Genomic DNA, 27,578 nt, shown 5'->3' on the forward strand with positions numbered 1-27,578 from the left:
CAGCATCCCAAAGTCATGTTCCCTATGATTTTTATCTGGTCTATTATTTTGGCGAGGGAGGGGTGTTTCCTTTTGTTATTTGCGAAAGGAATTCCGTATTCGTGAATGCTCATGTTTCTGGTTGCTCAAGGACCTTTTATATTTCGCCATTATGACCATCTTCCCGGACAAACATGGAGATTTCATTAACACGTTTCATTTCTAGACTAGCAATGAGATTTTAAGTGTTACCACACCCAGCATCAGTCCTTGGCACGGGCTGCTGGATACAACTTCTTGTATTCTCGCTCTTCCAATTGCCTTTTTTGTAGTTTTCCAGGATTGGAAATGTGCTTCTATGTATTACAGCATGTTTAGTTTTCCAATAATGTCTTCTGCAATAGTACATTAAATAATTTCCCTGTAAAGTTCCCTTCCTGCATCTACTTCAGGTCATCCAGATTGCAAAAGTGACTGTGTGGAACATAAGGCACTGCATCAGTTTAGTTCACTGCCTTATAGAAATGCTACACCTCGGTTGTTCTTGTATCCTTGTCTGTTAAAAATTGATACATTTTAATCAGATTATTTTGGCTACTGCTTCTCCTGTTATATTGGTAGTGTAAAAAGCCCACTGGCAAAGGCAGTTTTCTCAGTTTCACGCTCCAACATTTTTCATCAAATGGCCAACTTTTTACTTCAAAAGAAATCCCAAATTGGGGACATTTCTATTACATTTTGTAGATTTTGTCTTGTATGTGTATATATATATATTTATGGCCATGTTTTTCAGTGGTCTGTGTAGTCATACTCACAAGTTGGAGTTACTTCATGCAGGACTTGTATGAAATGGTTTTTTTCTTGAGCCTTTCAGATGTGGTGGCCAGTAACATATATATACTTCTTAATTTTTAACAGATACCATATTTCCCTGCCTCTTGTTTTCTTAAAATTTTCCTGGATTTTGTGATTTTTGAAGGGAATTGAATCTCTTGTTCTCTCACTGCCCTAAGACTCATACGATATATTGGCACAATGAGCAATTTTAGGGTTTTTTTGTAGTTCTTTCTAAGCTGTTTATTGATAAGTGTTTGAATTCCTAATTCTCTACTAGAAAATTTAAGGTAAAACCAAGTTAACAGTCGATATATTAACATTACCATTAAAAATCCAGTTTTTTGTCAGTGCATCTTGTTATTGTATATTTATATAAAACACTGCTTATTGTTTTGTTTATTATCAGTTCAGTCCTTTATCCCTGCATTACTCCTTTGCAAAGCCAGTCAAGTGAAGGCATCTGCGTATCCCAAAGTGGGATTATGACCTCATTCTGATTATGACCTCATTTTGATATTTTTGCTTCTCCCTGAACCCTGCTTTCTTGTTTGCCTCTGCCCTTTCTTCAGCAGGGATTTGTTCTTCACCACTAATCTTTTAGAAGTCCCTTAGGATTTATGTTGGTTTCTTCTGTTCCTTTTTTTCTCCGAGTAAGTGTAGTCTGTGAGCTTTAATTATGGCATATTTTAAGATTCCCTAGGAGTGAATCTTAGCAGAGTCTTCCACACAGTTCAGACAGAGAATGACACAGGTGCGGCACAGGAAGCCCTAAATGAGGTAACAGAAGAATTTTAAAATTAGAATAAATGGTGCAAGAACAAAACAATGCTACAAGGGCAGATGATTTCCTGTTGCAGTTTGTGTCAGTACAGGATGTGTGCTGGGCATGATGCAGGGGGCCAGAAGAATGTTTATGCGGGTTTAGCATTGATGTTTGTGCAAACTTTGGTAGTATTAATAAGATAGATTGTTAAACTGGAGAGTTGAGGGTTGGAAAGGTGTTAAATTTGGAGGAGAGGGGTTGAGGGTGGTGGGTTTGGGGTGTGACATGAAACACTGAGCTGGAAGAGAATGGAGGCACACCATATCCAGATCCTTAAGCACATCCAGGGCAGTGGGGTTTTACACATGTGCAATCCAGGTTAAAACATACTTATTGGATAGTTTCATGCCAAAAGAAAAATCTTAACATGGATAGGAGACATCAAAAGGTTTTAAAGTAATCACATTAAGTAGGTTTTGTCAAACACGCAGGCATTGTGCATCATTTTCATCGGTGACTGAGCTGCAGGTCTGTGTTTCACAGCTGCACACATAAGGGTTTATTTTTGTGGTACAGTTTTACTCTTCCAGTGCCATCTATACTGCTGTTGCCACTGGCTGATCTGTAGATAAATTCTGATTCCTTCCCCAGAAATAATTTTATTGTACACGGTGTTTCTATGAACATTTTCCTACCTGTAGCAGGAACTACTGGAACACCTGTTCTCTAATTTCTTTCGTATTTCTTCTTAGTGCTTAGGACATGTTTACAGCAACCTTTTCAGCCAGCTGCTATCCTCTTCATGTTCAAATGTTTAATACAAAAATTATGTCTTCTTCAAATCTTCTCAGATCGAAGGGATAAAAGGCTAAATTTTGAGGATTTTTTTTTTTTAAATAAGTAATGTTGTACTGAGTAGTTGATTTTGTCATTGTTACTCTTATTCTTCTGCATGGATCTTTCTCCTTATGAGCTGTTGATCTTAGGAAATCAAATTGGTATTCTTAGCAGAAACTGTGTCTGTACTTACTGAGGGATTTTGCAAAAAGTAAATTAGCAAATTACATGTAGGGTCTGAGGCAGAAAATTCCACAAGCTATTGCAGAATTTAAGGTGTGGTTTATTAGTTACATCTCTTTTTTTAAAGTCTTTTCACTGCATTTAATTCAGCACTACACATTATACTGCCTGTTATGGTTCAGTCTGTTTTATTGGCCTATCATAAACAATGTTCTGTGATCAAGTACCATTTAACATTGACTTTAAGATACTTGGGAGACACTGCCATTTAAATTGAAATGCATGTTTCATTCCAGTGGCTGGTCGTGTTTTTTGTGAAGTAATTACTGAGCTCTGAAGAAAATGTTTGAGGCTGTGCTACTCTTCTCAGAAGAAAAGAGGATAAAGAAAATCATTCTTCTAGAAGAAAATGTAATTTGAAAGATAGCAGGGAAACTGGGCCTGTTGTGCATAGGCTGTAGCAGGATAAAGTTCCATTAAGTAAGGTAAGGGTTACTTAAGAGTACGTGATTTTCCATGTTCTCTGAGCCTTTGGGGTATTGTCAGATCATATGTTTAAACTTTTCTGCCCTGAGAGGAGAAAAAAAATCCCTCAAATTCCAAGATGTTCTTGTAGTTACTTGTCTTTTTCCTTGAGTGAAAAGGACACAGTGCTCTGCATCGTGCTGCAAGAGTTACCCATAATGAGGAAAACACATTGGTAGGAAGGAGAGCCATAAAGGAGTAAAAGAACCAGAGAAAAAGTAAATGGTATTTATTGTTTGTGGCATAAAATAATCATGTGCATTTGCTAGGGAGGCTGTAGGGAAGCCCTAACAACATTTTAGTCCAAGTTCTCTAGGTTGTATGCTCAGCTGTACTGCCATGAAAAGATCCAAAACAAGAGCAGAAGTGAAAAATATGTATTCAGCTTTCAGTAAGCTAAGTGAGGACACATTATTTCATGGGTAACTTTACCTAACTCTATTCCAGTGCTCAAGCCTCCCCTACCATGAGGACCTATACCCACAACCTTTCCTTTTGAACAAACTCTAGCAGTGCTTTCCTCATGTCGACTGTAGCAAGCAGTCACATGAAGCTTAGTCATCTGATTGATCTCATTCCCACATCCTGCATAGAGTCTAAAATTTGTACATGTAAATTGGGGACATAAGGAGGCATGAATGAAAGAAGGAGAAGATTGATCCTGTCTGAAAAAAGAATCACTGGGGTTTTTTTCATCTCGAGAGCTCCAAGTGAAGTTTTAGAAGCAATGAGAGTGTTAAGTATTGGTTTATTTTAGCTAGGTTATAAAAAAAACCTTCCCATCGTTTCTGTTCAAGTTTCTTCTCCCTCCTTCTCCTCTCAGTTAGCTGTAGACACACTTTCATAGAGCAAAACCACCATTTAAAAAGTTTTCTTCCAGCAGGTGCAGGAACAAACACAATATATCTTGCTCTTATTGTACATTAGCCTGACTATACATTTTTTTCACGGTAGTTTTCAAGTGCTAAAATGTTCAATGGGGTGGCAAAAGCAATCTCCTTGAAGCCATCTAGAATTTCACCCTGAGAAAAAGAAACATTGGTTTGCATTCTTCTGCAGACTTTTTGATGATAATGGGCCTGGAACAAGGTCTCTGTGTGCCTGGCTATGTTCATTCTTTAGGAACAAGGAAAAGGGTGGGGGTTGTGTAAGTCTTGCAAATGAATATTTTTCCTCTTGGATAATCCAATTTCCAGTCCAATAATCTACTTCTGTGGAACAACAATGCAACTGAAATCCTTTCCTATTTTAGGCTGTCCTGTTTTTAAAGTTAGTTTCTGGAACAGTAGAAGTATAAGGAAATTCTATGCATGCTGTGTATATATGAGACACTTGTTTGAAATTGTGTCCTCCTCTGGGTACTCTTGAATAAATAAAGTTTTTATGTTGATCTTTGTTTGTATTGCATCAGTCTTGGACAATCCTTTCAAGTTTCCAGGTCTCATTTATTGCTTCCTCTTAGGATGTAAGCCAGTGGATGTCTGCAACAGAAAAAGAAAAGGAAGACAGAGAGGTTTGGATTCACACAGACAACTTCTGTGGCTAAGTTGAGATTTCCAGGTGAAATCCAACCTGAAGTAAAATGAAGACAAAAGAGCAATATTTAGTGAGTATAAAATTAGAAGTAATACAGTGGGTAGCAGTACGTAATATATACTCTGTCTCACAGAAGTCAAAAATAAATACTTCAGATAATAGAATGCAGAAAAAAATAGCAAGAATTTAAAAAACTTATTTTGTCCCATGTGAGAAACTGAACATTATTTGTTTTAAAATACATGAGTTCAGTCCACTCCTCATGCTCCTCAGTCTATAACTAAATAAAATTTAACAGGATTGTGGTATAGAATAGGCTGATAAAAAACCAGGCAATTGCTTTGTTAAGTGTTTTGGTGTTCTCACTGCTCATAGTCTATGTTGTAATATAAAAATGTTTAACCCCACTTCTGTTCACAGAAGCTGTTTTCATTTGCAAATGAATAAGTTACTTTACAGGTGTAAATCTGATCTGTATGACTGTAGTCGGTACAAAAGTAATCAAAAAACCTGATGGCTTCTCAGAAAAAAACCAGAATGTGGAAGTAAATAGGATAAAACATTTTTTTGTCACAGACAGGTCATGCCAGACTTGCCTGTTTTCTTTCTGTGATACCGTAACTGCTTTTCTAGACAAACAAATTCGTTAAACTGGAGAAAAGGGGAATTTTTAAGGTAAGTGTCAGATAGGTGAAGAAACAGCCCAGAGGAAAAGGTGGCAGCATGTTCTGCTGAATGGCAGGGGGATGTTGTTGGAGCTCTGTCCAGTAATTGATACTGAAACTGGTATTGTTGATGTCTTCATTAGTGATCTTGGCACAAAAACTAGAACTTGGCCGTGAACTTTGTTGACATCACAAAGTTGGGAAACACTCCCTGTAGGGTGACGTCGGACCGGAATAATTGGATGACCTTGAGGAATGGAGAAGTAAAATGGGATATGTTAGAGTAACACCAAGTACAAAGTCATGTGTTAGGGCGTAATAGGAAAGGCTTAGCCAAGCTCAGGGCTTGTCAGATGAAAGATGAGAGAATTTCAAAGAACTGGGTGTATAAGCCAAGCACAGAGGGTCTGTGAGTCACTGATTCGATGCTGCTGTGGAAAATGTGAATTCAGTCCCATGTAAATTCAGTCTTGCAGTTCTTGTACAGATGAAGCAGTACTAATGGCACATGTACTAATGGTACCTGTGGCTGGTGAGACTTTAAAAACTGAGAACAGATCAGGAAATTGAACTTAGGAGAGCTGTAAAACCGAAAAATTTTAAATCCTTACTAAAAGAGAGGACAAGAGACTAAAAGAACTTGACTTGCTTAGTTTAGACAACTGAAGCATAAAAGACCTTACAGTCCTTGAATATACTAGTTGAAGCAAATGTGACAGGAAAGGAAGCTTGTTTTTATTAAAAAAAAAAAAAAGTTATATGAAGAAATGTTTCTAAGCTGGGTATGAAAAAATTTAGAGTGAAAATTAGAGTAAGTTTTTTAACTGTCAAAGCCTCTAAACATTGCTAAGAGAAAGTGTCATGTGCAAGGCAAACATTATAGAATGGCACTGTCTTTATCTCATGGACCCCTAGAGTTGCAGATCTGCTTTACAGCTTCTTTCCCAGCAATGCTTCCCATTTCCACACTTTCCCTTCTCTCTGCCTATTTTATAAGCCATATCTGAAAGAATGATAAAGTAACATTGTTAAATATATGGAGACTCTTCACTTTGAACTGTGTGTAGTATCAGTTTCTTTTCAACACTGATACATTAATGAAATGTGTTTGTATCACTGCACAACCCAGCTAGAAAATAAGCACTTGCCTTTTAGTTCAGTCGTGCTTTCTGTAACTGCTCAGCTTGCTCTTTTCCTTCCTATTTGAACAGCTTGTTCTTATTTTTGTCCTTGCCAGCAAATAGTCAAAATGTTCTCATTAAGAACTTGAGGAATGACATAATGCTGGAATTCGCTGCCAGAATCGAGCCTTACTTGGCTTCTTGACGTACAGTAGGCCAGCCTAGGAAGAGCCTGTCGTGCCTCAAATGTTTGTTTATAGTCATTTGTAGTTATCTTGCATAGTCATCTTTCAGTAATCTTGAGCGTAATGACTACAGTAACTACTGTTTCAAGGCAGTGTTTGCCTACACTGAGTAACTTGGCTGTGCAGAGAAACTTTCCAAAGGAAAAGGAAGTAGAATGATATGCTCTAGACTGCTGCATGACTGCCAGCCTTCCCACCGGGGGGATTGTTGGCCTCCTGTCACCCAAGATCTCCTCAAGATTCCAAGCTTTTATTTATTTTTTTTTTTGGATGATGACTGTCCAGATGTCCTTCAGAACTCCAGAGCAATCCAGTGCCGAGTTACACCTTCCACACAAAGCAGCCTGAGGGCATTCCTGTGTTAAGGAGTACAGCCAGCTCTGAACTGGCAAAGTTCAGGCTGTTCTTTGTACAAACACCGTGGAATATTTTAATCTCCATTTGCTTTTGAAAGAATAGTTGGCTCACAATACCCAGGCTTATTTTCACTCTTGCAGTGATTTATAAATCCTCCCCCTCTTGCAAGTGTTATTTAATTTTGTCTCACAGTGTCTTTGTGAAGTAGGGAAGTATTGCAAATTCTGGGCCAGGTATTTTGGATGAATAGTCTGTTCTCAGGAAATCCAATTTCCATCTGAAAACAAAAGGTTTGTAAATTATTCTTGGATTTAGTTTCTAGTTTTGGCCAAAAATAACGGTAATAAAGAAGTTACTTGGACTTTTTGATAGCTAAAGTTGTATCTTTATTTTAAAAAGTCAAATACTAATTTGTTGATACTTTTATCAGATAGAATCTTCCTGCTGTAGAATGAAATCCACTATTTCAACCAAAATGAAAGTAGAATGTTATTCTACTAGTAATGCTTCTTTCATTCATTATAAATCATAACCTGGAATATTATGTATGTACTCGTGTAAACCTATTTTTTACTTTCTTTATTTTTACCATGAGATTTCTTCTTTAAAATTAAAAAAGCAAAAACCAAAACAAAACAACAACAACAAAATCCAACACAGACAAACAATAAAAAAACTCTTTCTGCAGCCTGCATTAGTATTTCTATTTTATTAGTGGGAAAACTGAGGATCAGCTTTTATATGTTATGTTCTAAACCAGTCTGTGATGGAGCCTGGTACCAAGCTTGTGTCTTTCAGACTCTTTTCTCCCAAGACTCTTCTTGTTTTCTAATCAGTAAAGTGAAACTTTCTCTTTTATTGCTTTGTATTAAACTCTGTATGAAACACCATAACTTCCTGAAAAATCCCTTTGGGATGCTGGGAGCTGGTACATTCCAGTGACAGGGAACATGGTGAGTGTGGCTGCAGGAGGGTGAGGTCCCTGCACAGGATCAGGAGTGTTGCCAAAGGCGGAGCTGAGCTGGGGGTTTGTGTTCCCTGCAGCACCCATACCCTGTGTGGGAGGACTTGTTAACCCTGGCTCCCTCTGGGTCCAGCTTACCTTGAAGTGTTCCCATTCCCATGTGGAAACCGGTTTTCCTCTGACTGCTCCCACAGTGGGTATTTTGGTGTCAGTTAGTAACCATTCTAGCAGCACATGCTAGAATTGACACATGGTTTTTGGAAGACAGACAGAACAGATTTCATAGGGCTGCCAAATCCTTCTGTCATCGATCTTTGACAGTGCCCAGTAGAAGGTATTTATAGAAAGAAATGGTGATCTTCCTCAAGCAACTTCCTGTTTTCCAGATCCAGATCACACAGTGACCATTATCCATACTGGGCATAGTTACCCCTATAAATTTGTTTATTCCTGTTTTGAAGTTATTCATGGGTTTTGACCCACAGCATCCTATAGGACCAGGTCCCACAACTAGACCTTCCTTGAAAAATATCTATTCCGTTAATTTTACAGTCGGTTCCTTACATTTTATTAAGAGTCAGCTTGTTCCTGTGTTATTGTTCCCTCCTCATCTTTTCCATACCATTTGTGGAGACCTCTGTCATAACTTCCTTTATTTGTGTTGGGATAGTTTAATTGCTGTGTCCTTGCAGTGATGTTTTATTTTTCTTTTTGTTTTCTGAGTCACCCCTATTCTACTCTTAAACCCTGGTAACTTTTTTTTTTTTTTGGAGAGAAAGGTTAGAGCTCTGTACTAGTTTTTACTTACTCTGAACACTTCACCTGCAGGCTGTTTAAGATAATATATTAATTCCTTGAAAGGATTTTACCCTTTCAGTTGCTTTTTAATTTCCTTTTAATAAGAGTATTTCATGTGCAATTTTTGGTTTTTAAACTGTATCAGTATGCTGACTGCATTTTGTAACTATTTTTGATCATCTATATCCTAACACCCGGTTACATAACAGCTCTGTGGCAAACATCCTATTTATAAATCATTTAGATCACTTTTTATTTGTTTCTGAACAGTTTGTAGCCTCTGGGAATAATGAAGGAGCCAGCACTACGTGACTTGTCAGCCCTGTGGGGATCTTCTGGTGTTTCTGTCTAGACTGCTTATAGTTTATGGACCCCACAATGGGAAATTCTAATCTAACATATAGGGGGGGTTATGCTCTAAGGCATTATTAGGGTTGTTTGCACTTCACCCTATATATAGTGCAAAATGAACTATATATGTAGTTAGGCCCAGCTCTATAATCCAACATATCCATTCTGATGCTGAACCCAGAGCAGCTTTGGCAGTGGCCTAACTTTGATTACAAATGCACACTGGAGATGAAATAATACAACCTCTGTCTGCACAGAGGTCGGTGCCTAAACCTTTGTTTGGTTCCACTGGGATCAGAATCCCGTCTCCAATGTGTTTTTCCTGCTTCTGATAGAGACAATGTGCCTTGCATTAATTTAAACACAGGGATACTTGGAGACAATAGAGTCGTGGTTTATTTCCACAATTGCCAGTTGTATGGATTATGCAGGAGGGAAAGCAGCCAAGACACGCTGACATATTTAAGATTTCTAAGAAGGGAGCACGCAGTTAAAAAAATTTAATCTCCAGTCCAGACAGTCCAGGCCATGAACCCTGACTTTTCACGTCAGAAGAGGTTTAAGGTGCATCTGTTTTAAAAAACCCTTATGTTCATGGAACTTTTTAGAACTGTACATCTCTTATTTCTTTTTGACATACTGTGATCAGGGGGTATTTTATATGGACTGGGAAACAGAAGATCTATTTCCTCAAGTCACCACATTTTTAGTGAAAACAAAGGATTTTTGAGTTCCCCTTATACTGCTGCAATTACCTTAATGTAAATAAAAATGGGGCAAAAACCCCTTTGGGAACAAAGACTTCTAGATATTTTTAACTGTATACTTATTCTCACCATATTTCTGCCTTTTCATCATAGTCTTCAGTGCCTTTCTCTTTTGGAAGCAAATATGAGTGTCTTGTGATAAAATGTGCGTGAAGTTATAAGCACATTTTCTGAACTACTTATCTACTTGTGATTGTTTGTGTTTGTGTAAAGCTGTTGCCTGTGTGTTTTTCCATTCCATCTATCCTTGCAGCTGTATTTGTTATACCTAAAAGAAGCCTTTAGAAGCACCACTGAAAATTTAGAAATATGTATTTGTTGATCTTTCCGGACCTGTAACTAAAGAAACCTTTATCCTCTCACTTCAGAGCCATCTCTTTGTCTACAAAAATTAGTACAAATATTGATCTCTGAAGTTGTCACTGGTTACCCAAAACTAGGCTTTCCTCTAGCTATAGGATACATTTCAAGTGCTATATGAAATTATCTGACAAAAGAATTGCAGGTGCTAAACCCCACTGAAGTGAATAGAGAGTCTCTGAAAATTTCCAGCCTTACCAACAGCCCTTCCTTGGTGAAAAAGGAGTTGGTTTTTGGCACAGAGGTTTGTTTATTGCAGTGGGACTTTCCCAATGAGGGAACATCGAGGCTGATGCAGCCAGGGAACATTCCTGGACACTGGCACTTGGATCCCTGCTGCTGAATGCTTAGCACATTGCCCAGCCCTCCTTCTGCCAATTGTGCTCTCCCAAACACTTCCTAAGCATGGGTCAGGAGTTTAGCCACTGGATCCATGGACAAATAGGAAACTGAAGTTTGCATTGCTCCTCACTAGTTTTGTTTTTTATCCCTGAAGAATTCATATTTTTGTCATTGTCCATGTAACTGTACACCAAGCACAGTTAAGGTCCCCAAACTAATCCCTTGCTAGGAAAGCATTCTCAGTCAATGAGGCTGATTTTTTTTTTCCTTTAGTTTCACAGATTTGTTCAGGACCTGTACATTTGTTTGTGCACCTTGTGTGACAAAGTAAATTAAAGAAAATAGATGGCAGAATTTCCTTTGCCAACTACCTCCCTCGAAATCGCATTTGAAAAACACATATACTTTTATTTATAAAACATCACAACTTGCCATTGTATCAAGAGCAAGAAATCCCTCATGCTCTTAAGTCCCAGCATACACTGTGGCTGCAGGGGAAAATGAAATTTCTTTCTAGTAATAAAAGCATTTGTGGTGATACTATTTTGATATGTTTGACAGAACCAGTCATTGCTGGGCTTTTCAGTTCTGACCAACACAAACGTTGAAGACATCCAGGAAATACCTCTGTACTTTTTCATAGCACTGCATGATCCTTGTCCTTGCCACATTTACTGCATTTTCGGTAAACAAATCCAGGTAACACAGGTATCGATGGCCCTCATAAAAGCTGAGTAAGATCACAAAGGAGGAAAATGGCCACAATTTGCTGTCACTGAACTGATAACACAATTCTTAGCTTTGGCCAAAAGCAGAGGTGAGAAATAAGGCTGATTTGTCAGAGCTTATCTTGAGCAGGTGGGACTTGGGGTGCAGTGAGTGCAGAGCTGTGGCATTGCTTGGTCGTTTTACCAAAATCACCAGACCTCTCAAGTCCCTCGAGAGTAGTGCCCTGACACTTTTTTTTTTTTCTTGGTGCACTTGTTCTTAAGTTACAAGCAAAGATTTTAGGAAGTAAAAGAAGAACATGTAAACACAAATAGAAAACATGGCTGTCATATTTTCCAAATGACTTTATTTATATCGTGTTTACAGCTGAAACTTGGTGCCAGAAAAGAGACACTGCATCAGACATTACTGCTTATACTCCAGCTGCCAGGGAAAAAATTTGTCAGTAGCCTTCAGTAATATTTGGACCAAAAATACATGGATGTGCAGCTTCCAGCATTTTGTGGGATGTAGAATGCAGGCTCTCTCACAGGTCCTCTGTTTCTGGAACGGGGTTGGACTCTGCGGGCTGGATGAACACGACAGGGATGTTCTCGGACGTCCACCCTTTGGGAGTCCTGTTGAAGGACCTTCTGGCAGCGAGAGGGTTTGCAAGGATCATGAATCTGGGGTCGTTTAGCATCAGTAGGTTGTAATCTGGGACCTTGAATTTAACCAGCTTTGATGCTCTCTCAAAACCACCAAAGGGAGTGGCAACTCTGTAGATTTTAGAGAAATAAAAGTAAAATGTGATTTTAAAAATACCTGTTTTGTTTTCCTCTCAGGAGCTGAAAAGAACAGAAGCTATTTTAATGATACAGATTTGGTCCAATTTCTTGTTTAGATTTTCAAGCTTTTGGGAAAAGCATTCTGATTGTTTTTCTGGGAAATTCTCTTTAAGATCTGATTTATTTTCCCTTAGATAAAGCCTTCAGCCTTCTTTAAAATTCAAATGGGTGGAAGAGCCGAGAGAAAAAAGATGTGGCAAGAAAACCTTGTCATTGGTGAGTCACAGTTACTAAACTTATTTTGCTGGTGATAAGTTGATAAGTCTGAAAACGTAGCTCAACACATTCTCTCTAGCAAGTAATTAGTTCAGGAAGTTCTCACCCCATTTTCTTCTCTCCCCAGTTGCTTGTTCTTCCCACTGCACTGGATTTCAGCACCATATTGTTGTACCAGTTAGAATGTATGTGGGCTGTGCTATAAACTTGGGTCACTTATGGGATCTGGGTTAAACAAAGACACTTCAGTACAAAGGAGCGCTTCAAAATCCAAATTATTTCAGCAGTCTGGTTCATCTCATGATGCTGAAACAATTGTAGCAATGTAAGTGAGGAGGCAGTGGAGTGTAATGGGAAGCAGAAAGGGACAGCCAAAGACAACAGGCTCTGGAAAGGAGGGGAATGGGTGAGGACTTGATACACCAGCTTTGTTCCTGAAGGGAATGTTTATGTAACTAAGCCCTAAAACACTGTTTGGCCAGCATTTTTCATGTTATTTAAATGTGAATGTTCCCTCAGGCAATAAGCCTGAAAAACTGAAAGATAAGGAATACTAAACTGGAGCTGACTGTTATGTGCATTTGCAAATCTTTTAAAACAGTATTTCCAAAAACCTCCTATGATTATTCTATATATGCAGGTTTCAGGCTGAAAAAAAAAAACTTGCGTTTTTCTGTCACTTTTTCCAGCCTCTTTTGTATAAGCAAACATATGTGCTCTGCATTTTGATCAGCTGCATGACTTTGCTGGGATATATTCTGGCCAGTTAAGAGTGTCAGATTTTTAGGCTGCTCCTGATTTCTGCAAAACCAAACATGCAGTGGCATGGGAAAGTGAATTTTTGTTGTAATGAATCTTCACCAGCCTTAGTGGATTTTGTGTGTGGTACAAAACAAGAGATCTGCTGGAATATATTTCCAGTGGCTCCAGGTATTATAGCAGAATTCCAGAGAAATTAATACCAAGAGAATAGTTTGAAGATCTGACTGGGACACATGCAAAAATAAGAGATTAGTTCATAAAAATGAATCTGTGACACAAAGGAAATGGCACTGCTCTGTCATTACATGGATAATTCACTGAATTTTGGTATGAGCAGCATTTGTTGAAGGGGCTGGTGTTAACTCCAAAGCATCAATCCTGTGAGATATAAAAAATCATGAAAGTTCTGGGCATGCACACTCACTGAGAGAACTCTGCTTTGGAGTAAGCTCTAAAAATGTTTCTCAAGTCAGGGTAAGACAAGATGTTGCATCAGAGGCAGCCAGTCCAGACATTAAATTCTCTTGAGGTCAAAGGAAATGGTTTGTACAAAGGGCCTGTGGTATCAAGCTTTTCCTGTGAAACTGTCTTCTAGGTCACAATGTCAAATGGATACCGTATGATACTGATTAAAATAATTGCTTGGTAATTGGCACAGAGTGAATGTAGTGATATGCATCTAAATGGATAATAAAGATTGTTTTAATTGCTGCCCTAATTACCATACACATTCTCATTGTTGTGTGATATTTAATTCTCATTGATAGGCATATTAGAGGGATAATCAAAATAAACAAAATAATAATAGCTGTTTAAAATGCAAAACAATTCTGTAGTTGGAAACATCCTCCCTATAGTACTTTTGGGTTTTAAATACGGCGTGTTTCTGTAAGCAACAGAAACAGGAGGGTGTTTTATGGAAATTCAGATATCTTCTGTGGCAAAACACCTGCATGTAGTTCCTGTCCAAGGTCTGGCCTCAGAGAACTGTGCATTCCTGCATTACAGGCAGAGACACATATGACTGACAGAAAGGAGAGTACAGTAATTGGCTAATAGATGTTAATTTTCCTTTACAGCAGCACTAGGTATATTTTTGTGAGCAATAACTTGTCTGACAACATGGTGTTGCAATGACCTCTGTTGTGTGCTCATCAGCTGTACCACTTGAGCTCTGATTCATCGTACAGAAGCCTAGATCTCATGGCTAAAAAATTCCAGGAGTCATTGCTCATAATAAGGGTGGAAATTCTGGTTCAGAGCCATAGGAAATGGCACCAGGAAGTGTACCAGATTGTTTAATATTCACTTTGCATATTCCTAAAAAGTAGGTGCAGGATTTAACAATAGCAGGCACAATCATGTTTATTTTTAGCTGTTGTTTTAGCAGGACTTCTTTTTTTTCTTCTTTGGTCTTTCTTACTGAACATTTTATTTTCTCAACATAAGAGCCTAATCAATTGTAGTTGATTATTTGGGAAAGCTTGGTGAAATGCTTTACCGTATCAGATTGGTGTCTCCAATTACAAAATTACAAAAAAGGTGAGTTTCAGGTTTTAAAATGGGAACATAGAACATTCTGTTTATTGTTAATTCTGTGCAAGAAGGAGACATGGGAGCAAAGAACCTGACCCTGCAAAATGCTCAGGGCCTCCTGGGAGCTTAGTGCAAGAGCTAATGCTGATTTCACAGAGGTTTGTAGGTGCTAAGGAACTGGCTAAACACCCAGCAGGGTCAGGTGAGACTCTCATCCCAGCATTTTTATAATGGAGTTCAGAATCAGTGAATCAAGAAAAACAGAGCCCAGTCCAGATGGACTGGATTCCTGTAGTGTTTTTGAAGGAGTTGTCTTTGGGAATTGAGAAAGCTGAGTGAGAATTTATCTGGTAGGAGAGGCAGAACTAGTCAGACTTGCTTGTCCTATGTGAGTAAGATGTAGTGCTCTGTATGTTACTCATGATCCTACCTCTGACATTTTATCCAGCTCCAAGAAAGCAGATGGAATAAAGGTACTAATTTGACTAATTTTATAAACTCCTCAACAAATGTAGATTCATGCTGCTTTCCCACAGATGTTTACTAGGTGCTTCCACGCTGGGAAGAGACAAGAAATCTTTTCACTAGTAAATACTTCTTCAATCCTAATAGGAATTAATCTCTGTTCTTTTAATCCATGCATGTGTGCATCTGTTCCAACACATCAGACCTCCCTTGCCGCTAAAGTTGCGTTGCTTTTACAGTTTGTTGTGTCACAAGGAAAGCTGAAAGGAACCTGAAGTGACCTGTAAAGTCCCAGTGCCACTTTAACAGGCACCACTGAACGATCCTGGAGGGATCTGAGCCCCGTTTCCCTTGGGAATCCTGTGCATCACACTTACTGTTAACCACACCCCCTCCTGACTAACGCTGGCTGTGCCAGTGCTTTGCACAACAAAGCTTTGCACAACAAACATGACGGCACTTCACTGAGGGATGAGGCAGGATAGAAAGCCTTGAGAGATCCCCTCACTGATAACACAGTGGTGCTATTATATCACACTGTAATTGCTTAATACAGTATCACTGGCTTTCTCTCCAAGACTGCAATTAAAGAAGTCAAGGATGCTGTGACCTAGATGCACAGGATGTCTGAGGATCTGGACAGAGAAGTCCATTTCTCTTGGTTTGCTGGGCATCCAGTGTGCTCTGTTTTGAATCCCATAACCAGACACTCTCCTGTGCATTTTTAGGAGTGTAGACCCTGAATCATGGCTGTAAAATCCTCTCCAAGAGGCAATTATCTTGAATTTCAATTTTGCAAATTCTCAGTTTCTTTTTGAATCTACTCCTTCTTGCTGGACAACATATATCTGAATATGTTCTATGTAACAGCTTTTTAGGTCCACCAGGCATCCTTTTATTTTCTTCTGGATGTCAATTTTTTTTCCAGGAGAAGGAGAGTTGTGGTGGATTATGTTTATATGTTTGTGTTCTGTATTTACCAATTTCACAGTTTGAATTTGGATTTATGTGCCAGGTTTTTATGGCAGTTAAAAGGGATAATATTGACCTTTCCCTTGCACATGTGTTCAAGAAATTCAGACGGTGGTGAGCCACAGTTCTGCCACGTCATACATAGAGAAAATCCCCATAGAAAGAAATCCAAACAGTTAGTGCTGTAAAGAGGACAACTAGCAGAACATGGGACCACAGAGACAGCTAAAAATCCACAAAGAAGCCATCAGACACCATTTCAAGACACACATCCCTGTTAATAGGGTCTCTGTGCCCTGTCTGATCCTGTCCTTCCCAGTAATGACTAGCATCTCTCTTGTGAGAGGGAGAATTGACTCTGTCTCAGTGTATATGTGTCTTTGGCATTTTTTCCCGGGCTGTTTGTTGTTTCGTTTCAATTTTGTTTCAGTTACAATAACTCTAGTCCATAAACTGTGCTGTTTCTGTTCCAGTGTTAGCAGCTGGGGCACAGCTCAGTGACTCGTGTTTGCTACTTTGTGTGCTGAGAAGAGTGTGCCACACAGACTTAATTATTAACATGGCAATGTATGGTGCTGTTAGGAAACCACAATTAGTGCAGTGTCTGCAGTGCCAGTTTTGATGGTGAATTGTGTAATGTTTTAGTCCTTGCACTCATGGTTGAGACTCACATCAACATCAGGAACACAAGTGATGTTTGTGGGGCTTTTCTCTGAGTTTGTATTGCCATGAGCCATTTTCCTTTTCAATAGATTGCTGTCTGGAGTTTTGAGGAAGGGTTTTGGTTTGGCTCAGCTGTCTGGGACTCACCAGGGGTTGTTTAGAGAAAATTTGTCCATAACCTCAATAAATACAAATAGTGTCAACGGAATGAAAGAAACTAAACTACATAAATAAGATTTTGTTTTAAAACTTTAAAATCCCAGTGTTGTCCATATATCTAGAAGTCCTACCGAAAGCCTTAATATACTAGTTGCTAGTAAGTAAAGCAGTGTTTTATCTGGTAATTTGTCACTGAAGGTTATCAAAGACACAAGAAGTATTCAGTGCAATAAAATGTGTAATCTGCAAACTATTTGGTGTGAGGGATTGGTTGCAGGTTAAAGTTCATTGTACTATTATTGCCTTAAAAAAGCTACATGAGTTGTATTATAAAAGAATAATAAAAAAAGAGTGGTTTACATTATACAGCTTAGAAACAAAGTTTTGACTGCGAGTTTGTTTCTCTGATAGTGCTTATGGTCCTGTACCTACTGAACTCAACAACAGAAATACTGAAAGGAGTTTGAAGCCCATATTTTCCATCTGGTAAGTACACGATTCTGATACTTTCTTTCAGTATTTTTAACAATTTATCATATATTCCTAGTTCTACAACCTGACTTTGGGCCCACACCTTAGAGATAGACTAGTTTCCTCCTTGATGGTCTTGTTTACCACTTGTAATCTGTGTGTGTGTTCATGTTCATGAGCATACACTTGCCAACACAGGTGGGAGGTGTTTTTTTACAGCTGGTGGAAACATTTTATTTCATAGTGATTTTTCTCTGCTCTGTAAAATCCAATGTGCATTCAGAATTACCTGTTAAAGCTCCTGTAGTCAGGCAGTTCTGGCTTTGCTTCCGGTGTAAAAAGTTTAGGATATAAAGCTTCCAGCAGCTCTGGATCATCTCTAATGGCTTCTATCCAGGGAGACTGATAATACTTGGGCACAGCAGTAGTGTTGAACTTTTCAGGAGGAATTTCTTTCAGTGGTCCAGAATATCCTGCAGTGGGATCAAGGCAAAACCATTATAATGATACTTGGTGTTTTCTGCTTCCTTACCACCATCCTGTGTAACCAAGGAACTAACACACCATCATTTCTCAGGTAAAAATGAACAGCTGGGTCAAGTCACTTGGCCGAAGCTACACAGAAACAGGAGGATGGCAGGGGAAATTTGTAGCCTTTTAGATGACTGCTCCAAAATATGAGGCTACTTTTATTTGAGTTTTATATAAATTTGTTTCTGTTGTAAGCATTTGTTTGAAAGCAGATTGTAGCTGCAGTCCTCGAGCTGAATTAGCAAAAAGATTTTAAAACCAGCCTTTTGATTAAAACTAAGATAATTCTACAGTCTTTGGGTGACAGTCATTATTAGTGGAGTTTTCCCCTTTGGTTTAAAATGTCCTGCCTACTTGGTTCTCTGGTCCTTTTCATCATCTGAAACAGTGAACAATCAGTCCTTCCCTCTGCATAATCATCTGAGGATCAGGCTTGGACCAGAATTTTACTAAATAAAAAACTTCCATATTCAGTGTGATTTCTTCTAAAGCCAAGTACAGTAGGGCAGGAGTAAGTTGTGGGGGAAGACAAACCTTAATGTACAGTTTGAAGAATTAAAACCAGCAAGTGACTGACCAATTATGTGAGGTACAATATTTATTTGAAATACAAGGGAGATCTATTCTACCCTTTTACCCTCCCACTACATCTAAGTCTTTAAAGTACCTTTATTTCCTTCTATAAACTTAAAAACCCCTTGTGGTTTAATAACTTCTCCTTTTGACAGACTTTTTTTGCCTAAAGAAAGGCCTGAAGATTTGTATCATGTCTGAGCAATGGAAATGATCTCTGTTTGCATTGTATTTGCCCAGTGGATGCACAGAGCCTCAGCAGTCACTGACACAGCAGCACTGACCCAGTTTGCATGGACTGGAAAAGGTCTGCACAAAACATGCATTGAGTAATTCTGAACAAAGAATGAATTTGTAAAAACCACGAGCTGCTCATGGATAATTCATAAACAGGAAGAAGGGCTATATCACTGAATAAATTAATTAAAACAAATTAGCCTTCTCTACTCTTTAAAGAATACAAAATAAGGCCTTCTTGTAGCTCACTGCTTTAAATAAAGCCAACAGTACCCCCACAGTTAAGGATTTAAAAAAGAACAGTTTATGCAGCCAGAGGCAAATCCTTTTTAAAGTTACTTCTCTCCAAAGGGTTCTAGCAAAACTTAGTGACTTCAGATTTATGTTGATGGATAATTAAACTACAATGACTAACTTTCAGACTGTTGAGCAGTGTGTTGTGTATTAGAAACAAAGGTTTGGCAAAGAAAACTCAGTATATTAATGTGGTTTTAAATCTGAGGATCTCTTTCTCAGTGTTTATAGGACCAATAAATACAGGAGCAGTCTCTCTTGATATTAAGGTATGTTTTCAGTTTAGGGAGAAGTAGTACAGAGGATATGTCAGATCTTTTACAAATGAGCAGAAGCAACCAAGACCACCACTTTAGCTTTCTGTGAGAGATTCTGATTAGTTACAGTTATAACTCAAAGTTATCCCCTTCTATGAACAAATTCTGTTTTATCCAAAGGTCCTTTCTCTGCTCTGAAATGGGAACTAATCCTGTCTGATGTCTGTAAAGTGCCACGTTACCTGGGGCAATGTTGTCCGGGTGTGGTGGGCTGCGGGGGTCGGGGGTGTTGGGAGGTGTCATTGGGGCGTGCTGGGGAATTCCTTCCACACCGAGGCCGTCCATTCTCACGCTCGGGATGGGCTCCCCACGCTGCACTCAGAGGGAAAGAAATGTCACTTACAGGCAGAACAACCCGGGATTCCCTGCTGAGGTTGGAATGATACTCCAGTGCACGGCCCAGATCTGATTCCCAGGGTGTACTGTCCTAAGGCAAACTGAGCTAGGTCAACAGGATTCCTAAATTACAACCGTCCATCTGAGCTGTCCAGCATTTTCCTATATTTGGGATATTTAAATATTGATAAGCAGTCTGTGAAGAGTGTTCATCCCACGTGATGCTTACACCAGTCACCACAGAATCTCCCATGCATATGGGCTGGGTGATTCACAGCAAAGAGTCGCTCTGGTCACTTTGACAGGGAGGCCCATAAAATGTGTCCCCTGTGGCTTTTAATTTGACATTAAAATGTTCTGTGCCACTCTTTCTGCCCTAAAGGTTCCAGAAATCTGGTAAGTTTGAGCCCTTTGAGTTTCAAAGCACCGATTCTTCAAAGCGTCTCTTCCCGTATCAGTTGAAAACTCACTGCATTTGTTGAACTGCTTTTGTTTGGGACTGTCTTTTCCTTTATTTGTAATAGAAATAACAATTTCAGTGCAGGTCACTTTCTGGAGGCTCATGATATGCTGTTATTTTCCACCCTCCTATCGGGTTATCGGTTCTAAGGAAACATCCGAAAGCTTAATCATTGTTGCTTAAATATAGAATTAGAGTCTCATAAGAAGTCAGTATCTTATTTTAGCTATGACACATAGGCTAAAAGCAATTTAAATATAGGCTGGTTTAGAGTAAGAGTTTCTTGAAGTAGGAAAGCAAACAAATAATACGTGTTTAAACTTGAAACAACAACGAAAAAAAGATCAAGGCAGAATGTTTTCCAGTCATCCTGAAGGACGTTAGAAAGATTAACTTTGGCAGGCAGAATTGTAACGATGGTGAAGACACCACCAGTGGTGGCTAAATAGACACTTAAGGGAAAGGAATAGGAGCCAGAGGCATCATTTTTTCATGTACTGGAATGTCATACTCAGTGTACACCACGTGTACTCTGTGTTTTTGTGGGACAAAATGGACTAAAGGGAAACGAATATGTCAGACTGCAGCAAAATCATGGAAGTGCACAGAGACTTCTGATGAGATTGGTGATGTGCTCAGAATTTATCTGTGTAGCTTCTAATACTCAATAGAGGCAGAAATTGGGGGGACAGTATTCAGATGGGCTTCTAAATAGTAGTGTTTAAGAATAACCTTGGGTGTTTAATTGAGTTATTCAGATTTTTTTTTATATGGGATTTCTCTTGTGCAGATTTATTTTAAAAAGGCAGATTTATCAAAGCTCAAACTTCATCCCACTTTATCCTTGTGTAATTTAACTTCTGTTGAGTGATCAGAGAAATATCTTGAAATATCTGTACCATATAAAACGAAATGTAAATTTATTTTTTTTTTAGTAATCTGTAAGATCTCAATAAAATACAAATAACCTTATTCTAGTACAGGGGTTTGCTTCTATTCCTGAAACTACAAATAGATCATGCACAATGTTTGTATCACGGGCACCAAGGGAACCCAAGCTAGCCTGGCTGTTGTCTCATTAATAAGTCAGTACAAAATACTCACATTTCTTGGCTTGTTTGCTACGTAATGATAATTTTCATATGTGTATTTATCAGATCTCCGCTGGCGTCTCTTGAAGAGTCTGGCCCCTCTGTTGCTGAGTGTTGAGAGTTCCTCTACCATGATATCTCTGGGCGTGCTGACCTTTTTCCCAAGGTTTAAGGTGGGTGAGGCTGCAACAGAATGGGTAAACACAAACCTCTGTTTGCCTTAAATTCCTGATATTCCATCCCTTGCACCTGAAATCCAGCAACATGTTAGTGCATACTTAGCTAACACATAGCACAGCTTCATGGGGAGTTAGTGACGTTAATCCTTCTTCCAGAATTGTGGAGGAGAGTATGGAACATCACAAACCTCAGGTTCCAAATTTCCTTCAGTTGAATGGCACTCAGCTGTTCCCAAGGGCAGATCTGTAGTGTCCCACACACCACATGAACAGCAGACTGGTAAAAACTGCCTTCTGCTGAAATGGGGAGCAAAGTCCCATCTGACCCCAGGGTTCCCACATCAAACCTGCAGTTAAACTTTCTGTGTCCTGCATTGGGATAGATGAGAGAGAACCCCTTTTAAACATACCTACCAGTTTCTTATTGCTTATAAAACATTGTATTTTCAATTATTCTTTTATATTCTGCTCGCTCTTGTAGTCCAGGGTGTGTTTTGTCCTTTTAAGAAAAGTTTGCATTAGAAAGTCTCTATTAAAGAGCACTTTTAAATTGTTTTTAAGCCAACTTTCAAAATAAAGCTCAAGGTGTGTAAAATGAGAGCCCTAACAAAGAATTACAATAAGCTTCTAGCAATTGATTAATTTAAAATATTTTAATTCTCTCTAAGAGGAAACTGAATTGGTGGACAATATTGCTTGATTCACTACTTGGGAAAAATTCCTTCTTTGTCTTTAGTTACATGCTGGGGAATTTGAAAATGAAAATGCATAAGCAGGGGAAGGGCTGATGAGTTGGGACTGTAAACAGAGAATGCTGAATGTCAGAATTCCTACTAGTCATTGTCCTGGTAGCATTCTGGAAACTGGGATGGTGGGGGCACTGAGCAAAGTTATTGCTTAGTGACTGAACTCTCACTGAGTGTCCTCAACCTTAAAATACTTAAACCTTAAAATACAGTGACTTAAACACTGATGGAAGTATTTTCTGCGTATTTATTTCTGCTCAGAATGTTGTAGAATTTAACAAATAGAACAATAATTGGATCACTTAGTAAAAACAGAATTTCTAAGAAAATAATTCCCATTGCCTCTTACTTTAATACCTATAATTTTATTAGTTGAAATTGTTCTCAGTTCATTACCTTCAGGAAGAGAAGTAGGAAAGATGCAGTGTGCTTTGAGGATTATATCAGTGGTCTAATATGTTTCTTTGATCCACTTATTCAAGGTCACATTCTGTTATTTCTTTAATAATAAGACATTCTGTCCTTCACACATTCTTATGGTCTATAGGGTTTAAAATTCTGAAATTTGACATGTATTTTAATGCATTAAAATGAAATGAAAACAAATGATATGTAAGGCACTACATCTTGCTTTCAGAGTAAACACACAGGAAGCCCGGTTTAAAATTAAAATTACAAAATAATTAGCTGCAAAAGGTACCTAATGCCAAAGTTAATCTTGCATAATGAAGGGTTTCATTTTGAGTAAATGGCGTGCTCAACCTGGCATGTGTCTCCTAGTGACTTTATATTGGAAAAACAATGGGATGTGCTGACATTTAGGAAGATTCAATTGAGACAGGTATACTAAATATTTAGCCAAAGCTGTACAGACAGGAGTTTTCCATGGAGTAAATCAAACAAGCTAGTGGGCCCTGCAGTGCATCACTGTGGATCCACTTCTGCTCATACCGGTTTCAACTGAATGTTTGCAATGGATTTAACTGGAACAAGAGCAAGTTAACTGGATTGGGAGCTGGACCCTGCACTTCTGCTTTAAAAATAGTGTGTGCAAAGAATCCTGACGACCTCCTGTTATTTAAGGGGCAGCTACAAAACAGAGAGTTCTTCACGTGGAAGAAAATGACTCAGCTTGCCCAGTGCAGCCCTATCAGAGACAGATAGTGGTGGGGGTTTGGCTCTGAGGGGGAGATAACCACACTGGTTACTGGCTCGTGGCCTGCAATTTAGACCTCAAGTCATATTTTGATTTTAGCATTTCTCAAGATGGACTGTTGGATGGTTTTATATGAGTAAGGAGTAAGCAATTTGCCCCCCAGCTAGCACCATTCCTCATTTTTGCAGAGAATGGGTGGTATGTACACCCCCAGAGCCTGGGGTGCCAAGGTGATTGCAGATCTCTGTCCCAGCCACTCAGGATTCTGCTGGGACACGCTGGGCATTATCTATTCTGGTCCTTGCTGTTCCCTTACATACATGCTGTTCTTGTTAATGTTAACTGAGGGCTCCAAGCTACTTTGTAAGCCACAGTTGTGTACCATTGTGTATCCAGGCAGCATCCCAAAATTGTAAGTGTGAAGTTCATTTGAATTCCTTGCCAACTAAAATCTAATCATCTGTCGACTTTTATGATGTGTCTAGGGATTGTTTCAGTGTCAGTGCAGAAAGGGTGATGAAGAATGAGAAAAGGAGGACATTTAGAGGATGATAGAAAGAGTACGTCATAAATGGATGTTGTAAAATAATATTAACAGTTTAGTTATTAGCTTAATCCAAATCTTAACCTTTTAGCTTCAGTTCTTTAATTTGTTCCTGTCTAGTCCATCCTGTGCTGTGCTTAAAATCATAGCAGACTATATTTAAATATTATTTGTGTAGTTCCTCCTGTATTCACTACCTAATACTCCTTTAATCCTTCTGTTTACAGTCTTCTAAATACTTTAATCTTGACCATAAATTTTAATAATGAATATTAGTGTGTTTGTCATAGTGTCAGAAATAAAACTTTTTAACTGTATCAGGAAAGATTCATGTAGCTACTGAAGAATGCTTTGAAGCAGTAGCCTAGAACTGGACATGAAGTTCAAGGGATGAACTCCAAGGGCTTCCTTAAACATATGGATTTACATGCATGTTTACCTCTACCAAGTAGCCTTGGAAATGTTATGATTAGTCCAAGTCTGCCAATGAAAAACCAAGGGTTTGGGCAGGTGGCTGTATCCATACACTGAGTTAGTGCTGCAGTCTCTCTTTGAGACCATAAGAAGGTTTGCAGTTGGTGTCTATTCCTACTCTGTGACTTGCCAAACTTCTCTAAAACACAAAGTCATGTCCCACAGTCCAGCAGATGTGCACTTCCAGTCATCACCAGTCTTTACCATCTCAACACTGGTAAAAACTTGGCTGATTTTGCAGTTTATCAACAGCTGTTTCTGCTACAAATATCTTTTAACGAGGAAGTGGAAATTCACTGTTTACCTCGAAGCATTGTATTAAAAAGGGGCTGAAATACAAATGCAGTAAGTAAGTTTACTATGTGTCATTCCAAGGCTTGCATTACAGAATCTTCTGTTGGTGTTTACCTGTGTTAACAGTGAAGAGTTTCATGGGGCTGTGAGCCTGGCTGAAACTGTACATTTGATTTTTACACAATTCCCAGGTGCAGGACTGTCATTAAGAATAACGAGGCAAAGCCCAGAAAGACAGCAGTTCACCTTCCAGATCTCAGGTTAAGCCTGTTGAATTAACAATTCAGGTCAAAAGAAAATGTCAAAAATTAGCAGAGCTGAATTTAGCCACTTAAAAGCCAGATATCTCCTTGATTTTTCCAAGACTTGTTCAGTTTTGCTCCTGAAGACCTAGCTTATACTTTGTGTGACCACAGCTTTGGTTATTCTTCTGTTTCCTAACTGGCTTCACTGAGCCTGTACAGTTATAAATTTCAGACTCCTATTGCACCCATTTAATGGAATTTTACTCTTTTTTTTTTTTTTTTTTAAATTTAAATATCCCAGGCATCCAAAGGAGATGCAGAAATAGAATGTACACTAAAAGGGTTAGTATTGCCTTCAGTGGCCACGTATCACAGCATATCTTGCAGGATTAGCTGTCGTAACTATGTGTATGAATCTTGACAGCAAATCTGATAATACATAAATAATAAAAGGAAAGATTATGTGAGGCAAATGCTAAGCATCAGCACAGATTATCCAATAACACCAATGATGTCAAGGGCGGTATGGTGCATTTATTAGTATTGCTATGAATAGTAGCAACATTTACCATGTGAAATGCCTGGTTCCAAACAAACATATGAAAGACTTTTTTTTTTTTTCCTTTTGCCCTGAAGAGCTTACAGGCTATTTCAGGCATATACAGTGCTTGGGTTTACAATTCCAACAAAAATGGAGTTGTAATGAAATCTGGAAGGGCAGACTGGCTTTCAGACTTGAGTGCGTGTTCAGTGGAGAATGGAAATAGGAAAGAGGTATTTGCTTAAGAAACTGCAGAAAAAAACCCTCTGCAAATATCAGAAGGAGTAGGACCAGGCACTGAAACTTGTAGCTTGTTTTTCTAAAATCCTTATGTCTCTTATCCTACTTTTCCTGCAATTACAATGGTCATTGAGTGAGTGCAGAAACCATCCACAAATCCTTTGGAGCAAAAGCCCACCAAAAAGATTTTTGAAACTAATGTTCAATGTTTCATCCTATGCAAGTGGTATAACTTTCATAAATTCTTAATATTAATGGAGCTTCCTGTTTTTCCAGTGACTCTTGTGGGGTGCTTATCACTTTTGGAAAATTGATCTTTTGTGTAGATGGTAAAAAAGGCTTCACAAGGAGACTTGGAAGGATCTCCAAAAGCATCCAGCACACACCTAATGAAAGCCAAGCAGATCTGTATTCCCAACGCAGTTATTGCTTCTTAAGGCGTCACACTAGAAGCAGAACTTTAAGAGCCTCTTTTAGAAAATCAAGCAACCTTTTCATAAAAGTGTCTGCATTTTCCTCAGTGAAACAACAGAGAAATAAAGTTTCTTTCCTATAAGATTAATTGGTGGCAGCGCATTAGAGAGACTTGCCAAGTGCTAGTAAAATGTGTTAGTTACAAAGACAAAGTCTGAGAGGAAGGAACAGAGATGTAAACAGTTGTTTCAAAATTTTTTTATCAGTCATATAAAAAAAAGCAGAATGAAACAGAGCAAACAAAAAAGAGTTTACAGATCAGTATGTTTCTTAGATGATAGCCTTTTAAAATGGAATGAAGTCATGTTATTAACCCCAAATAATGTTCTGAAAGGGTATCCTAGCAGAATGTACATCAGCTGTTAGATTACTTCATTCCTCCACAGCAGTTGTTCATCTGAAAATAGCTTTCAAATGAAAAGAGGCAACTACAAAAGGATTAGTTACCATAGGCAGCATGATACTCCCACAAGATTATTTATGGCAAAACACCCAGAGACAAAGCTGTAAGAGAGTTAAACTCTATGATTAAAAAACTGTATTAGGGAGGGCTAGAGGACAGTGCATATGCAGGAAGCTGGGGTCAGTGCTATACCATTGCTGTGTATTTCATCCATAATGGCTGATGCTTGTTCTTTCCTCTCTTTGATCAGGGCAGAATCTGATAACATTGTGATTTGCTGATACGATTTTTCCTTGCTGGAAAACAAACAACACATTTTTACATTGTTGAGCCAGCGCGCACGATCGGGCCCGTTTCATTTCCAACAGCCTGTCTAGAACGGCTGAGCGGGGAACTCGGGTATTTCTGACTGAGAAATACTGCCCTGCAAAATGCACTGGCAGCTCTTGCTTGCAGACAGATGCTAGGACATGTTTTGATGGACAGAAGGTTCAGAGGAATGGACTTGGAGTTGGCGGCGTAAATTCTCCAGCAAAAATCAGTGTCAGTGGTCTAGGCCTTCTCACATCTACATATTATTCTACAAGATGTAAGCTCATAACTGGTTTTAATTTACATCTAGGTTTATTATTTTAGAAATGCTACATTTTGAGATTTCTTAATCTGATAAGAATTTGAGGAACTAAAGAAGTTACTCTGGCATCTTTAAAAAAGGTGCATTTCTGACTAAATAAAAAAAAAAAACCCAAACACCTTTTAAATTGCAGAGTCTAGAGGTTACATAAATGTCTTTTATATGACAGTTTGCAGGACAGACAATGTCAAAATATTTCAGGAAACAGTACACTTACCCTACTGTTTGGTTGTGCAGATAAAAAGCGGCCTCAAGGCTTTAGCTGAAGCTTCAGGAGTTAGTTATGCATGGGGATGACCTGCCTGGTCCTGGGTGGTTTGTACCCTTGTGCTTGGATCTGCATGGTACCTAGTACTGAGACAAACTGGGGGCTGATCCT

The 27,578-nt window shown here is 38.7% G+C and overlaps 1 protein-coding gene and 1 long non-coding RNA gene across 2 annotated transcripts; one reads left to right on the forward strand and one right to left on the reverse strand.

The window, feature by feature from the left end:
- The first annotated feature begins 2,899 nt into the window (after nt 1–2,899).
- Nucleotides 2,900–12,402, forward strand: LOC115307907. The gene is made up of 3 exons (XR_003916266.1): nt 2,900–3,084; nt 4,587–4,730; nt 12,321–12,402. It is a non-coding gene; the product is annotated as an uncharacterized LOC115307907 (long non-coding RNA).
- On the reverse strand, nt 11,684–27,578 carry MYOZ2 (myozenin 2). The gene is made up of 6 exons (XM_029964051.1): nt 27,417–27,578; nt 26,758–26,861; nt 21,283–21,452; nt 19,565–19,694; nt 17,720–17,903; nt 11,684–12,117 (listed from the first exon to the last, which is right to left on the reverse strand). The coding sequence occupies exons 2-6, from the start codon at nt 26,831–26,833 to the stop codon at nt 11,886–11,888; spliced, it is 792 nt and encodes a 263-aa protein (XP_029819911.1). The 5' UTR covers nt 26,834–26,861; nt 27,417–27,578; the 3' UTR covers nt 11,684–11,885.

Source organism: Manacus vitellinus, unplaced genomic scaffold (genome assembly GCF_001715985.3).
Source record: "Manacus vitellinus isolate BGI_N305 unplaced genomic scaffold, ASM171598v3 scaffold_69_pilon, whole genome shotgun sequence".
In the NCBI taxonomy this organism is placed as follows: Eukaryota; Metazoa; Chordata; class Aves; order Passeriformes; family Pipridae; genus Manacus; species Manacus vitellinus.